This window comes from Castor canadensis, chromosome 8, assembly GCF_047511655.1.
Source record: "Castor canadensis chromosome 8, mCasCan1.hap1v2, whole genome shotgun sequence".
NCBI lineage: Eukaryota > Metazoa > Chordata > Mammalia > Rodentia > Castoridae > Castor > Castor canadensis.
Genome location: NC_133393.1, coordinates 20913029 through 20929486, shown reverse-complemented (window position 1 = coordinate 20929486; position 16458 = coordinate 20913029). Strand labels below are relative to the sequence as shown.

The window sequence follows — 16458 nt, the reverse complement described above, 5'->3', positions numbered from 1 at the left end:
ACTGTGAGCACCTGAGGAACATCAGCAGAAGAAGCTCAGTGGCCTGGGAAGGTGCAGAGGGACAGAACCTCACAGCTAACCTGAATCCTTGCTGCATTAGGAACCCTAGCAGAGGCTGGTCAGGGTCTTTGTGCAGCCTTCTGTCAGGCGTGTGGGACCTGGGGGAAAGGAGGTGGCTTTGACTCCCCATGGCCCCATGCAGGGGTGAAGGCCAGGAGGGCTAGAGAATATACCACACTGCTGCACGGGGCTCCTGGGAGGAGGGGCATGGAAAGACCCAGCACTGGCCCAGGTTGTCCTCTGTGGTATGCGACTGGGACAAACTGTTAACTTCTCTGAGCCTTGTGTGCTTGTGTGTTGAATAGAGAGGTCACTGCCTGCCCCAAGAGGTGTTGTGAGGGTTAGAGTTGATGAGGATGGAGAGGATGGAGAGGCTGGTGCACAGTTGTTGCTCAAAAACGGTTGTAATGGATTCAAAGGAACAGTGGAGAGAGGAGTCGTGATGCAGCCCCAAGCTGTTGCACCTGTGCTTCAGGAAGGATGCTGAGCTGAGGGCAGGCTGTCGGGGAGCAGGGAGGAGGGGGCCCTGGAACTGGACCTCAGGACTGACCACCTGAAGTGGCTTCTGCCAGGTGCCTGGAAACAGAGGATGACAGGACTTGGGCCCCTCTTTGGGATTCTGGCTCTTGGTTGTGTCATCAGCATTTATTGAGCACCTGCAATGTGCAGTTTACTGTGTTTGGTGCTGGGAAGCTAAAACTTTCAAGTCAGGGACAGCTGGAACCTGACCAGGGCCCTGGCCTGTAGGGTCTTTTAGAGGCAGCTGTCAGGAGGTCTGGGACCTGAAGCTGGGCCCCTCTGCCCTGGGGCTCCTTCTCCCTACAAGAAAGATCAAGGCCAGCAGTAAGACCTCAACTCTCCATAGCCGTCTGGGGCTTTCAAAAAGAACTTCCTACCTTTTATCTCTTGATCTTTCACGGGTGTTGTTTTCCTGGTGCAGAAGCTGAAAACAAGATCCCCTCCATTAAGGAACTTGGCCAAGAGCTCTCTGGTAGTAGGTGGTGGTGCCAGAGTCCCATTCTGCACTCTGTGGCCTCTTCTTAGGGACAGGAAAGGCAAAGCCCCTTCCCTGGTCCACAGAGAGGGCGTGGTTTGAAAGGGGCCTCCCAGTCCCACTACCAGCAACAGGGGTGGTAAAGGAATAATGAAAGCCCATTTCCTTGGAGCACCCACTGTGTGCCAGGCACTGGTCTGACCACCTGAGGGCTCGTACACCACTTAATGCCTGAAACAGCCCTTTTTATAGATGAGGAAGCTGAGGCTCAGAGAGAGGAAGTGATCCATTCAAGGTCTCACAGCCCATACTTTAAGGGGGTCAGAATTCAAGGTCAGGCTGTTTGGCTCCAGAGTCTGTATTTTAAATCCTACACTGTGCTGCACACACCCCAGGGTCAAGTCTTAACTCTGTCACTCTTTGAGCTGTGTGACTTGGCTTAAGTCTCTGTGCTTTGGTCTCCTCAAAAATAAAAGAGGCACCAGGCCCCAGTGACTCACACCTGTAATCCTAGTTACTTTTTCACCTGTAATCCTAGTTACTTCTTCACCTGTAATCCTAGTTACTTCAGAGGCAGAGGATTGCCAGCCCAGGCAAATAGTTCTAGAGACCATATAACGAAAATACCCAACACAAAAAAGGGCTGGTGGAGTGGCTCAAGTGGTAGAGCACCTGCCTAGCAAATGTGAAGCCCTGAGTTCAAACTGCAGTACCACCAAAAAAAAAAAAAAAAAAGAATAAAAGAGGCATTCAGCCCCTCCCTTTAAGGTTTGCTGTGAGAATGAGAGCTACTGTCACAAGAAAGCACCGAGTAAAGTGCTGGCTCCCTCCCTTCCTCTTTTCTCCTTGCCCTGCTCTCCTACCACCTTGCTTCCCCCTTACCTCCTCAGGGCTGCTGGAAGGTGAGGCTCACAAGGGACCAGGGGCTGTAGCTACACGAGGATTGAATCCCATTTCCACCGTTTACTACCTCAGAGGTCCTGGGTGCCATCTTAATTGCCTCATGCCTCAGTTTCCCCATGTGCAGATGAAGATTAAGCACACATAACACACCTAGAGCAGATTAGCACACAGTAGTACTGGTGATAAACCAATATTGTGTCAACATTGCTTTGTGATAGTATCTTAGAGTGTGAGCCCTGGGCTGAAATCCTAGCTGTGCCTTTCCCTTGCTGGGGGCATTAATCAGGGTTCTCCAGAGACAGGACCAGCAGGGATGGATGGAGAGACAAGTAGGTAGATAGATAAATGAGCGCTAGATAGACAGACAGGCAGGCAGACAGACAGAAGAGAGAGGATTTGTTGGGGAATTGGCTCACTGTAAAGTCTCAGGACACAGGGAGGAAGAGAGGGGAGAAACAGGAAGAGGTGCAGAGCCAGAAGAGGAGGGTCAGGCCATGTGAGCTCTGGGAGGCAATGAGAAGAGCCCTGGAGTGAAGAGGCCTCAATTCCTTGCACATACATTACTTAAATGTCAAAAATCATTCTGATCTACCATCAGTTTTTTAAAATTAATTTTTAAAAGAAATCTAAAACTTGATTGGGCCAGGCATGGTGCCGTGTCATCCTAGCACTGGGGAGGTGGAAGCAGGAGGAGGCAGGAGGATCTTGAATTCCAAGCCAGCCTAGGAAAAAAAAAAACAAGTCCCAGGACACAACACATTGCCTGTGAGCTGGAGAACGGGGGAAGCAGGTGACATGGCTTCGTCCATGAGACCTGAGAATCAGGGATCCAATGCAGAATCTCTCAGTCCAAGTTCAGAGGCCTGAGAGCCCAGGGACCTCTGGTGTGAATTCCAGGGTCATGACAGCCTGGAGTTCTCATGCCCCAGGGCAGAAGGGGGTCCTAGCTCCAGCAGAGAGGGAGCAGAGCTAACTGGCCTTTCCTTGGCTCCTTTGTTGAAATCTAGCATAATAGGACGGCTAGGTGAGGGCAGTCTTCCTTACTCATCCACACATTCAAATGCCACTCTCTTCTGAAGTCACCCTCTCAGACATACCTAGAAATAGAGCTGTACCAGCAACTTAATTCAATGAAGGTGGCATCTAACACTGACCCGCCTTGGGCTGGGTGCTATGCTGGTCCAGACTTCTTTTTCTGTACCGGGAATGGAACCCTGGGCTCCATGTATGCACCCAGGGGCTGTAATTAATTAATCCATGTGAAGTGCTGTGCACAGTGCGTGGGACAGTCAGCCCTGATACCTGCTGGCCATCACGATCACTGCTGTCACTGGAGTAGCATGAGTGTCACACATGTGACACATAGGCTTCCAGTCCTACTGCCCTCTCTTTCTTTCCCTTGGCACCTGGACAAGCTCTTCCACAGTCAGGTCCCTGAGCTTGTGGCTCTCATCTACATGTGAGGGACACAGAATCTGCCCATGCAGGTGTGAGGATTAAATGAGTGACAACATATACTCAACATGCTCAATGACTACCAGCTCTTATTATGAATGACAAAGGACTTTTAGGACCTCAGGGGCCTTAAAACCACTGGGCGAGAAAAGTCAGCTGAGTCTTGTGCCCACTGATGGGTTGAGAAGGTCCAAGAGTGTATAGGGTTCGTCTGCAAGGAGTACCAGATGAACCCAGGTCTGCTTCCAGGCTCTGAGAAACGTAGCCCTGTCGGTGGCATCAACACTGAGTGCCACTCCGAAAGAACATGGCATGTGGCTGGAGTGGAACCTGTCACCTGCCCCAGGGTCACAGAGGCAGGGGCTGAGATGGTGTGTCTGGTCACACGGCACTGGGGGCTCACATGCTGCCTCCCTGCCTCTTCTCCCTGACCCTGCTGGCCTGCCTTCCTGAACCCATCCCTGTATGGGTCCAGTCTGGATCTGAAGTTTAGTGGCTTGGTCTGGTGGGGTCTGGATTCACCGCATCTAGTTCTTAATTCAGGTTGTTTCACAGCGATGCCCTGAAACGCTGCATGAATTGTCTGTGCCAGGCTGCAGGTTGGTATCTGAGCAGGGACCCTAAGGATCTTTTCTATTACATGCTCCTTCAACTGGGAGCCAGGGAGACTTGCCACCTGCCACCCCATGGGTTCACCCCAGCAAGACCTGCCTGTCCTGGATCTGGGCTCCTTGTCTGGACAAGGAAGAGAATGGCCCCAGCCATTTCATTCCCGTCCAGCCTGACATGCCATCAGGGCTTAACTGCATTGTGTCCCTTCCATTCTGGCTCCCAATTCCTCAGCTCTTCCTTGACACAGATTTGTTTTTTGTTGTTGTTGTTGTTGTTGTTTTTGTCCAATTCATTCATGCAAGGCAAAATTAAAGGGTATGAGTGAGAAATCCCCCTCCCACCCTGTCTGATAGGCACCGGTTCCCCAAAAGTGGCCCATACTACCAGTTACCTTTGTGGTCTTCCAGATGTCATCTCTGCACATACATTTTCCCAGCCAGGCTGCTCCATCCCACACTTGTTCTGCTCTAGTGCCATGACTTGGGGGACCCTCCATTACAGGACTGTATCCTGCTTTCCTTAGCCAGGGCCCTGTGGATGGGTATTTGAGATTGTTTCCAGCCTTTTGCATTGGCCACCACTGCCATAGTCAATCACCTTGGGCATCCTCAGTTTAGAGTGGAGAGTTTGTTCTATGACATTATATCAATAACTTGATGTAATTGTGCTGTCTCAAGTCACTCCCCCTCACCGTGGGCAAGAAGCACATGACTGGGTTTTGACCCTCATTTCCATGAGGCACACAAGGGCAATACTGCGTTGTCACTTGGGAAAGAGCACCAGGCACCGGCAAACGTGGAGATTAGGCAATGGGGGTTCTCACGTGTTGGTGCCACCTGCCTTGAGCCTGAAGACCAGCTGCTGGTTCAGGGGACCCCCTGGTTGGACTGAATCTTGTAGAAGCCTGTTCTCCGAGAACAGCCTAGCTGGTCAGGGTTCACAGTCCTCAAGGCTACCGCACAGAGGCAGGGAGGTGTCCTTGGAGTTAGGGTCCAGCTGGAGGCTGGCAGCTCCCAGTGGGTTCAGGCCTGGCTTGGACATCAATGCTTCTTTGAAGACCAAGCCCCTTGGCCTCTGTGTCCTGTCTCCTGACTATTGAGCCATTCTTGCCTTGGGTGGCAGCGAGGCCTGTGAGGGAGGGGTGGAAGGGGGTGCCCCCTAGGCCCTGGGGCAGCCTATGGCCTAGATTGGACAACTGTGATGACTGCTGACAGATCCAGGGCAGACACAACCGCCCCGGACACTGCACAGATAGTGGTGGTCTGATACAGGGGTCAGGAGCCGCATGCCTGGGACTCTCAGGAGACATGTAAGCCGCTAATGGGCTATAGAGACTGGGCACAAGGGAAGCCAGAGTGCTGACTGGACCATAACTCATAGCTGAATCCCTGAGTCTGGGCTGGAGGTGGGGGAGGGGCCTGCTGCCAGCTTTCCAGGGAACCGGTTCCCCTGCAACTGGACTTGTTGGGGCTGAGGCCAGGAGCTCTGTGGTGAGATTGGTGTGGGGGAATCTATCTTCCAGGCCTACTGCAAGGATCCAGCTGGGTCAAGGGGGGCTGTACTGAGGGGAATGCAGGTGGGGAGACGGAGGTCTTATCCAAGGCCCCAGCAGCCCAACCTGAGGGGGGCAGAGTTAAGATGCCAGCTGGAGATCCCTGAGCCCCTGGTGCGCCCTGAAGGATGCTAAGTGCTCGGGGGATGAGCAGGATGTGCACAGGTGAGCCTGACTACTGGCTCATGAGCTGTGCAGTCTAAGAGGCACACCACAGATCATATAAAGCAAATTCACAAGCAGGTGGCCCTAACTTTTAACCCCAGGGGTCCAGATTCATGAACAGTAGTCATGTGGAAGGAGCTGGGGATGGGTTTGTAGGAGGAGGCAAGAGTGGGTATAGAGCAGAGATGTGAAAGTGGACACAAGGGTGCTGCAGGTTGAATCTTGGGGTCACTTTAGAGATGGTGAACCAGTCCCTGGGTAGGAAGCCCCTATCCCAAAGCAAGTCTCAACCTGTGGAGTCCTTCTCCTTCAGTAGGTTGGGGACCCAGGCCTGGATAGGGCATGGGGCACTTCCCTCATCCCGTGGATCTCTCTCCTGCCCTCCCAGTGCATGAGCAGCCAAGCCAACTGACAAGTCCGGGGACCCTGCACAGCTCCGCGCCTGCCCATCTCCCCACGGCCACACCATGTCCAGCTCCTACGATGAGGCCTCACTGGCTCCGGAGGAGACCACTGACAGCTTCTGGGAGGTGAGACTGGTGCTTCCCATGCCTGGTTGGGAGGGCTGGGGTTCATGACCACCCCTTCTTGCCTTATGACCTCAGGCCTTGCTCCCCAACCGTCGGCCTCTGAAGCCCTCAGTGTCCAACAGGCAGCTTCCCCCAGGAAGAACAGATGACATTTCACAAGATGGGAACAGGCCCCTCCTGACTCTGCTCTGGGGACCCAGGCTCAAAATCCTGGCACTTCACACAGGCAGATGCAGCCCTTTACAGTTTACCCAGCCTTTTGCAACTGTTCCCCACCCCCTCAATCCAGAAATGGAGTGAGTGCGGGGACCCCACAGTCACATGGAAGAGGAGGCAAGACTGGAAGCCAGCATTTCAGGGAACCTTGGGAAGTATTTGAGACCTAGGAGGGGGGAAAAAAAAAAACCCAAAACACCCTGCTTTTGGCTTCCGAAACCCAAAATGAAAGCTGCCAGATCTAAATTAATAAGTGTTTAATGAGATGTCTAGAAAACGTAGTATTATGTCAAGAAGTTGCAGCTCAACTCAACACTTATGTGACTCTATATGAATGTAATAGATTTAGCTCATAAGCACAACATGAACAATTAATTGTAGTCCAAGTTCAAATTATAAAATTCCTTCTGCACTTTGTGGCAGCCAGGGCACTATGTGTGAAGTGGGGTGAGGGTGCACAGAGACCGCGGAAGACCGCAAGGTAGAGGGCGGGGAGCCCCGGGCGCAGTGCGGTGGTGCGCGCGGAGCGGCGGTGCGCGCGGAGCGGCAGAGCGCCCCCTGCAGGGCCAGGGGAACGGGAGGCGCCGCGTCACGCTCGCTGCTCGGCCGCCAGGTGGGGAACTACAAGCGGACAGTGAAGCGCATCGATGACGGCCACCGCCTGTGCAATGACCTCATGAGCTGCGTGCAGGAGCGCGCCAAGATCGAGAAGGCTTATGCGCAGCAGCTCACCGACTGGGCCAAGCGCTGGCGTCAGCTCATCGAGAAAGGTGCCCTCCAGGCTCCTCCCCACCCCTGTCTGCGCCCCGGGGCCCACCGGCCCCCACAGTGGGAGTGAGGGGGGTGTCCCTGGATCGTCCAGCGTCCTCTAACCACAGGGTCTCCCTCCTGGACTTCCCCTCTCACCTCTGGAAAAAATCAAAGCCAATAACTCTTTTTCTTTTGAAAAAGCTTTTAGAAAATTTGCACTTACAATACAGAGAACTCCTGGGGTTTTCTCTATTGATATGCGTATTTTTTCTGACCCATCTGACGGGAAGTTGAAGTCATCACTACCAGCAAAATTCTTTGACTAGGGGCGTGGCTCAAGTGGTAGAGCATTTGCTTAGCAAGCTGAAGGTGCTAAGTTCAAGTCCCAGTACCGGAAAACAAACAAACAAACAAAACAAACTTCAAGTATCTCCTGAGAACAAGAGCATTTGCTATGTCACTATAGGTCAACTGTCAAATTTCGGAGATTTAATATAGCCCATATGCAAATTCGAGTAGAGCTGTGTGTGGTTTGGGTCAGTCCAGGATCCAATCCAGAATCACACATTGCTTCTAGCTGTAATTGCACTAGGTTTCTGTTTCAAGTTGAGGTTTACCTAGATTTGCTCCACAAAACTCTAGACCCCCTTGAGGACAGGGGCTGGATCTGCACAGCCTACTACAATGTCTGGCAACAAACAGATGTGGACAACTGGTCTCTATGGTCCCCTGGCACCTGACATTGCTGGTTCTTGAATTTTACATTCAGCTAACCTTCCTGGGCCCCCTACTGTGGGCCTGGCTCTGTGTCCAGCTTATGAGAGGTTACCAGACCCAGGCCGCCCTCATGGAGCTCACATTGATGGAGGAGATAAGGAGTAGGTACCAAGGCAGGTGCTGCAAGCCAGTGAGGGGGGCAGGCCAGGTGTGAGGGTGGAGCAGTCTGAGAGGTTTTCCTGAAAAAGTGGCTATCCTTTGGTCCTGGAGGAAGGATAGAAAGATAGGAAGAGTGGAGGAAGGCATTCTGTTGCAATGGGAAGGGAGAGCCTCAAAGAAAGGAGATGTGAGAGGGGCCTCTGGGCAGGGGGTGATAGGGTCCCTGTAACTCACTGCCTTCCCTCAGGCCCACAGTATGGCAGCCTGGAGCGGGCCTGGGGTGCCATTATGACGGAGGCAGACAAGGTGAGCGAACTGCACCAAGAGGTGAAGAACAACCTGCTGAACGAGGACCTGGAGAAGGTCAAGAACTGGCAGAAGGATGCCTACCACAAGCAGATCATGGGCGGCTTCAAGGAGACCAAGGAGGCTGAAGATGGCTTCCGCAAGGCTCAGAAGCCCTGGGCCAAGAAGATGAAGGAGGTGCCACGGCAGGGTGGGGTGGTCGTAGGGAGGGCGACAGTGCACTTCTCTTCAGGACTGTGCCCAGGGGAAGCAGTGCCATCTTCAGGAATAACTGTCCTCAGAAGGGCAGGGAGCACCCCATAGTAGAGAGACCCATGGGGAAAGGGATGTGTCTCCAGGAAAGATAACTGGGTGTCAGGAAGGCACATTACACTGCCTGACTGGAGGATATGTGGGGACAGTGGCAGTGCCATGCAGAGAAACATTCACAAATGAGGGCACCGCTCCTGGATAGCTGGAGTCAGGGATGCAAACTCCCAGCTCCCAGGGAGTGGGCAGGTGGATGGCCCCGCCCCTTTTCCACAGCTCATGAGTGGGAGCCCTGCCCCGCCCCCTTTCCACAGCTGGAGGCAGCCAAGAAGGCCTACCATCTGGCCTGCAAAGAGGAGAAGCTGGCCATGACAAGGGAGATGAACAGCAAGACGGAGCAGTCGGTCACCCCTGAACAGCAGAAGAAGCTCCAGGACAAAGTGGATAAGTGCAAACAGGACGTGCAGAAGGTGCTGCCATGCTGGAGGTGGCAGCAGGGGTCTACGGGCCCCTGGAGCAAGTAAGGGTGGGGATGGTTGGGAGCTGCAGGCCTGGCACGGTCTCACCATCCCCCATCCTGGTGCCCACAGACACAGGAGAAGTATGAGAAGGTGCTAGAAGATGTGGGCAAGACCACACCCCAGTACATGGAGGGCATGGAGCAGGTGTTCGAACAGTGCCAGCAATTTGAGGAAAAGCGGCTGGTGTTCCTCAAGGAGGTGCTGCTAGACATCAAACGTCATCTCAACCTAGCTGAGAACAGCAGGTACCGGGCATGGCGGGCGTGCAGGTCACAGCACAGCCAGCAGAGGGTAACTGGTGAGCAGGCATTCCCGGCCCAGTGACAGGGAGGGGAGGGCAGACCTGCGGAGGCTCCAAATGCAGCTGCTGCCTGGGTGTGTGCCGATGCACACTAGGTACCCAAAAAACATGGGTTTGGGTGATGGGTGTGTGGCCATGGCAGGGTGGAGAAGAAAGCTCACTGGGCATGCCTGGATCTACTTTTCAAAAAGCCTGCCTGATTCCTGGCTGGGGGGATGTCCAGTACCTGGTTCCCTGAATGAGATGAGAAGGGGCTGTGGTGAATCTGTACCCTCCACCTCTCCATCTCCTCGTGCACAGCTACATTCATGTGTACCGTGAGCTGGAGCAGGCCATCCGGGGGGCTGATGCCCAGGAGGATCTCAGGTGGTTCCGCAGCACCAGTGGCCCTGGCATGCCCATGAACTGGCCCCAGTTTGAGGTGAGGATGTGTGGGGGTAGAGAAGAGATACCTGAAAAATCTGGGAGGGGCTTCAGGGTACAGCTCTCAACTTGACTGCTCCCTTGTCCTCACCAGGAATGGAACCCAGACCTCCCCCACACCACAGCCAAGAAGGAGAAACAGACCAAGAAGGCAGAGGGGACAACACTGAGCAATGCCACTGGGGCAGTGGAATCTACATCCCAGGCTGGGGACCGTGGAAGGTGAGTTCCGCCATTGGAGTTTCTGGGTGGGGCAGAGGGGCTCACACCCTGGGGCCACTGAGTTTTACTCTGGAAGACAAGAAATGGTGTAGATCATAGCAACCATGTCTCCTCTAAAAGACAGAGGTAGCTGACCCTCTGGATCCCGCTGTTCTAAGCATTCTCTTTATATTGACTCATTCAAGCCTAAATATTCCCATTTATAGATGTAGAAACTGAAACCCAGACAGGTTAGGTGACATGCCAAAGGTCACACAGCTAATTAGTAAACCTCAGATTCAGGAAATAATGTTCAGGAAGTCTGGCTCCAGGATCCTGGGTCTGAACCACTAGGCGGTACTGCCCCTTTCGATGAAAGGCCTGGTGTATTTCAGAGCTGAAATAATAATGCAAATGGCCCCACCTCGCTTCTGTTTAGAACCGCCCTGATGGTCACTGATTCTGGACCCTCTCTATGCACCCTCCCTGCTCCAGCCTTGGTAGAATTTGGGGTAGGAGTCTCGTTAGGAGGTGGGGGGATCTAGGGGTGGGACTGGGGCCTTCTTGAGGGATCCTCCCCTGCCTCTCAGCGTTAGCAGCTACGACAGAGGCCAACCCTATGCCACGGAGTGGTCAGACGACGAGAGCGGGAACCCTTTCGGGGGCAGTGAGGCCAACGGTGGCGCCAACCCCTTTGAGGATGACGCCAAGGGAGTGCGTGTGCGAGCACTCTATGACTACGATGGCCAGGAACAGGACGAGCTCAGCTTCAAGGCGGGTAGGGTGGGCTGGGCCGGCGGCCTGACCATGGGGGCGGGGCCTGAGGAAGAGATCTGGATTGGGCGTGGGAGCGGGGGCGGGGCCTGAGGAAGAGATCTGGATTGGGCGTGGGAGCGGGGCGGGGTCTGAGGATTTTCGGGGAAGAGGCCAGGGCTGGGCCTGGGCATTGAGGGCGAGAACCAGATCAGGTTCGGGGATGGCTCGGGTAGGTCAGGCCCTCTGTGCCAGGGGCGGCACTTGGATGTTGAGTGGGACTGGGGTGGGGGCAGAGCAGAGTCTAAGACAAAGTAAAGAAGATGGAGCATTTGGACAGTAACAGGGAGCGGGATTGGAGGGCTTGCCTCGCAGTGAAAGTGTTGGGGGCGGGGTGGCCTCTCTCTGTGCCCCTGCCGACGTCAACAAGTTCTTACTTGTGTCCCCCTTCCCAGGAGACGAGCTCACCAAGCTGGGCGAGGAGGATGAGCAGGGCTGGTGCCGCGGGCGGCTGGACAGCGGGCAGCTGGGTCTCTATCCTGCCAACTACGTGGAGGCTATCTAGCTGCCCTGCCCACTCCACTCCCCTTACTCCTTGCCCACCGCCTCCCCTCCCTTCCCACCTTCCTCTCCTCCTTGCCATAGAGTTCCAAACATATTTTCCGATCAAGCTTTTATTTTTTTAAAAGTCAAACAGAACAAAAGGAAAAATACAAACAGACAGAGCATTTGCAGGGCCACCTGGAGGCCAGGGTGGTGGGGCTTAGGAAGATGGCTCCAGGGTAGGGGAGGGTCGTAGGACTTAGCCCAGCATCACAACATCTGCTCTTCAGAGTCCACCAAAGAGTCTCCTGAGCCCTGAGGGATGTCTTCTGGACCCTTCTACCCTGCCTCACCGCCTCCCCGCCCCAAGGCTGCCCGGACCTGCCCCAGTTCTCTGAGCCTTGCTTCCTAACCTCTTCTTCCTCCCCTCCTCTGCCCCCTTCCACCCTATTGTCACAGGCCTCTCCTCCAGACCCCAGAAGGGCGGCTTCCTAATCCTTAGTCTTCCACTCTGCCCTGGGAGTGCCGTTCTAGCACTCTCCCTCGAGACCAGTGGAAATGGGGGAGGAATGGTCATTTCCTTGCCTTGAGAGGTTTTCAGGGGTTCCTAGACACCCCCGATACGAAGAGGGATGAGCCAAAGGAAGTGACTGTGTCCCTGGGGCACAGGAGGGTTAGTGAGGGTAGAGCCGGCCCTCAGCCCAGGCCATGCCGGCCTTCCCCATGCCAGGCCCATCTGAGGGACCAGGACCCTATTTGGGCCCTTCTTTTTGGCTACCAGCACTGTGGACAGAGGCTCTTCCTCAGAGCCTCACCCCCCAGTAACTTGCAGAGACCTTGCCCCCCTCTCATAAATCATTTGGCACCAGGCAAAGTCCCCCAAACCCAGGGCAAAGCCAGCAACAGTAGCAGCCTCCTCCCATTTCCTGGGGAGGCGGCATCCTGCTCACCTGTCCACCTTCCTTCCACGTCCATCCAAAAACGTAGACTCGCTCGGCTCAGCGTCAGCCTCTGTGAAACCAAGCCTTGTGCCTGCAAGGCTCTTAGCCTACGCCTCCTCTCTGCCCTCACCTGGCCTGCCTAGGGAGACACTGGGGGTTTCCAACTGGGACCATCAAGGGACACCTCTAGCCAAGTTTGGTGGGAAAGGGGAGCTCTGCCCCTAGGAGCAGGATGGTCACCATGTCTTTCTTCCTTGTCTCCTTATCCCCCAATAACACTCCCCTGCTGGTGTCATCCCCATCTCTCCATGCCTGGGTATCAGCCTCTCCCTGGGGATGGGAAGCAGACCAAAGTTGGACAAGACCCTGACAGGTGGGCAGGTGGCTGGAGAAATCTCTCAGAGACTTCTGGGGCCAGGGCCCAAAAAAGTCCATGCTGGTGCCACTGCTAGACCTCCGAACTGAAGTCTCCTCCCTCCCTCTCATGTCAGGTGGCCTTCTGGGCCTCCAGGTAAAGAGCGTGCTACCCCAGCCCCTCCACACCACTAATCCTCTTTCCCTTCCTACTGTTTCTCCCAGCAGCCCACTGTTAGGAGGTAGTGGATCCCAACCTCAAGGCTCTGCCCTGCTTCCTGTGAATCCTGACAGTTCTGGCAGGAATCCAAGCTGGGACAGGTCTTCCCTAGGGCCAGAGGCAGTGGTACCCCTGGGATAGGCGAGTACCCCCAGATGTCAGCACTCCCTTCCTTATCACTGTCTGGTCTCTGGGCTTCTTTTGTAGTCTGAAATGTGCCCTGGGCCCCTCAAAGCCTGAAGCCCACGGCCCTCTCACATCCAGACCAAAAGCTCCTGTCTCCCCCCCGGCAGGAGGGCGGTGGGGGCCTCTGACCCTCACTGCTTACCCTGAAAGGCAAGAAGCCGCCACACCTGCACCTTGGGGCCTGGGCTCCCCCTCTCTGTGCCAGCGGCTTCCTAGCACCCAGGGAGGGACTGTGGCCCTGGCTGGACCCCAGGCCTGTCCCTTTCAGCACTCTGGCTGCCCACTCCAGGGCAGAGACTGGAAAATCTAATCCCTTTGCAGCAGCAGCCCTCATGGCCCCTTTGGGACCATCTCTCTTGGTCTCCAGGCTCCTTAGGACCCCAGTGTGGGAGGGTCCCCCACCTGGAAGTCCCCTGAGCCCAGGGCCCAGCCCCACCTGTCAGAGCTGGTGTCAGGGCACCCAACAGCGAGTGCAGAGCCAAGCGTCTCGCCTGAGCTCACGCCTCCTCCTGTAGCCCCCATCTGCTGCCTCCTCGATGCTGCACGGGCCCACCCTGGTGGGGCTCGGCCAGTAATGTGTTTTGTCCCCAGTTAACCACCATTCTGTGGCCTGGTCCTGCAAGGAGCCAGGGCTGCCCTGCCACCTGCCGCCGCCATCTGCTGTCCTTGGCTTCCTGACTCCATTAGTTCCCACACTTGTGAAACTCTGAGAAGTGCTGTGGTCTCAGCAATGCGCCTGTTTTGTACATGATTGTGTAATTTAAAGGTATATAAATACAAATATCTATCTATCTATCTATCAGTTGTGACTGTATGACTGTGGATAAAACCCAGAACTGTGTCAACCTGGCTGGACGTGGTCATGTGAGTTTTATGCGTCTTAAGTCTTGGGGCTTTGTGGATTCTGTTTGTGTGACTGCATGGGAGGTTGTCTGTCACGGAGGTGGCCCCTGAGCAAAGTGGGGTGTTGTCCTGGCTGACTCCTGTCAGGCTGGGGGACTAAAGGGCTGGGCCCTTCACTTCCCAGCGTCCCAGGTCCTGTCTCTCTTCTGGCTGAGGTTCTGACTGGGTGATGGGTGCCTGGGGACAGGACTGACCAGGTAAGCAAGGGTATTTGGAGTCCTAAACACTTGCCTAGCCTGTATGAGGCCCTGAGTTTCATCCCCAACACTGCTAAATGAATAAATAAATATGCCAAGTTCACGACTTAAGGGTGAATTTGCCCTCAAATAGTTTTGATTTTTAAAGAAGAATTCTAGGACTGGGAGCTTAACTCAAATGGTAGAGCACCTGCCTAGCAAGCACAAGATCCTGAGTTCAAATCCCAGTACCACCAAAAAATGCAGAATTCTGCTGAGACTTGCAACTGTGCTGCTTACAGTCCCAGAGCCCAGTTGTGACACTGGACCACACCACGCTCTCCTGTATAGCTTGCCCTACTCTGAAGGCATTTCTCAGGGACCCCTGGGAGGGTGTCTCCAGAAGAAAGTCTCAAGGTGGGGGCAGGACCAGGGCCCAGGACCAGGGCCCAGGCCCAGGCCCTGCCCCAAATCAATTGCAGTCTCAGCCCCGGAACTTCCCCAAGCCCACCTAGATCTTTTCTTGGGTAGGACAGGAGTCGCAGATCCAGCTCTCACTCAACCACCAGGTCCCTGGGTTCCCAGCCCTAGCCCAGCCTGTTTCCCTAGTTTGGTGAAATTGCTCTTAAAGGTCCTTCTGGCCAGGGTCCCAACACAAACCCAGCCCCTCACCTCAGTCTTTTCCCTACCAGAGGGTGTGCTCAGAGCAGGGAGCAGTGTAGATGGGGGTTGAATCTATTTGGAACCCCATTTCCCTTACCCCCCAAACCCACCTCCCTTTGAAACCCTGCTTTTAGCCAAACAGGGGAATCTTCAGATAAAGGCAAAGTTCTCTTATTGGCAATAGACGTCTATTTAATTTGGGGAGCCCCAGTGCTGGGATCCTGTGAAGGGGTCAAGAACTATCCTGGCCAGGTGGGGTTCTGATGGGAAGGTGTGTGGACAGGAAGAAGGACCAACAGATGGATGCCAGCTCACAAGGTGGCACTGGATGGCTGTGGGTCTGCCAAGTGTTTGCATGCAGGGACTGCCCCTCCCAGCCCCCTAGTCTCGCCACTCCCAGTTTCTAATTCCCCTAACCAACCTCTGCCTGAGCTCTGAGGCCCAAGCCCAGCTGGGATGTCCAAGCAGGTGTCTCCAGGGACTTGTAGGGGGTAGGGCAGGCTGGCTGGAGACAAAACCAGTTCAGCAGAGGTGAGTCTGGTTCTGGCCAGGGTCCCAGTCTGCCCCTCCTGGGGGTGGGAGACAGCCAAGGGACCAGTGAGGCACAGGCCTGGGGCAGGGCCCCTCCTGCTGCGGGTCCAATCCCAGCTGACAGATGCCAAGGAGCTGTTTGCTCACTGCCAGGAGTAAACTTTCTTCAGAAGACAATAAAGTTGCTGGGGGCAGAAGGCAGCAGTACAAGGCAGCGTTTAACCCTTGGTGGTCTGGAAGCCTGGCTTCAGAGTGCTGGCATGTCCTAAAGCAGGTGGGATGGAAGGGCAGGCAGAGCCCTGTCTTTGGGGAGGCATAGGCATGAGTTCAGTTCTTGGTTCTGCTGTGTGTCTGTGAGCAAGTTGCTTAACTGTTCTGAGCTTTAGTTTCATCATCTGCAAAATGGGGGAATACTCCTTACTTCAAGGTTTTAAAGGAGCACCTGCCTCCTCAGGACACATGAGTAAGTGAGGGAACTATGAGGAAGCTGCTTTGCCCAGGAGAACTGGTGGTGGATCTGGTCTCTCACAAATGCGCAAATACACAGCCCCTCCCCAGCACCTCAGGCGCTCCCACTCCTACTTCACAGCTTCCTAGATGGCACTGCCGAGGTCTTCAGGAGACAGACTGCAAATGAGCCAAGCTCTCTTCCACTGTTTGCACAAAGCCAATGTTCACGAGGGGACTGAAGGGCCTAACCCCCCCCACACACACACATACACACACACACGCACACACACACACACCCCCCCCCCACACACACACACACACACCCCGGCTACCATGTTCTCCCACTTCCTTTACCTTTACCTGGCCAAGCAGAGACAATTGCCCTGGGCTCTCTGCAGGAGGCAGCTGGCCTGTCCCATAGCAGAGCAAGATCCAGAGGCCCTTTCCCTCTCCAGGTCTGCTTGCAGACCCTTGTCAGCCTGGCCTGCCTGGCCCTTCCAGCTGCCGGGGGGGGGGGGGGGGGGGGGGGGGGTGAGGAAGACAATGGTATCACTTTAGCCCTTTCTTGGGCTTGGCCTGGAAAGCTCACTGATCTCTCATAAGCTTCTACCAAAGGAAAGCTAT

The 16458-nt window shown here is 54.8% G+C and overlaps 1 protein-coding gene across 9 annotated transcripts in view; it reads left to right on the top strand.

Annotated features, from left to right (window-relative positions):
• The window catches only part of Pacsin1 (protein kinase C and casein kinase substrate in neurons 1), a 56692-nt gene extending 42731 nt beyond the window's left edge, over positions 1-13961 (top strand). For all 9 annotated transcript variants that reach the window (XM_074082399.1, XM_074082397.1, XM_074082395.1 and 6 more), the window contains 9 exons: positions 6130-6271; positions 7101-7257; positions 8361-8596; positions 8983-9138; positions 9259-9434; positions 9791-9911; positions 10008-10135; positions 10705-10892; positions 11323-13961. In XM_074082399.1, coding sequence (XP_073938500.1) covers positions 6209-6271; positions 7101-7257; positions 8361-8596; positions 8983-9138; positions 9259-9434; positions 9791-9911; positions 10008-10135; positions 10705-10892; positions 11323-11432 — 1335 coding nt within the window. In that variant the 5' untranslated portion in view covers positions 6130-6208 and the 3' untranslated portion in view covers positions 11433-13961. The remainder of the gene's footprint in view (positions 1-6129; positions 6272-7100; positions 7258-8360; positions 8597-8982; positions 9139-9258; positions 9435-9790; positions 9912-10007; positions 10136-10704; positions 10893-11322) is intronic.
• Positions 13962-16458: the final 2497 nt, after the last annotated feature.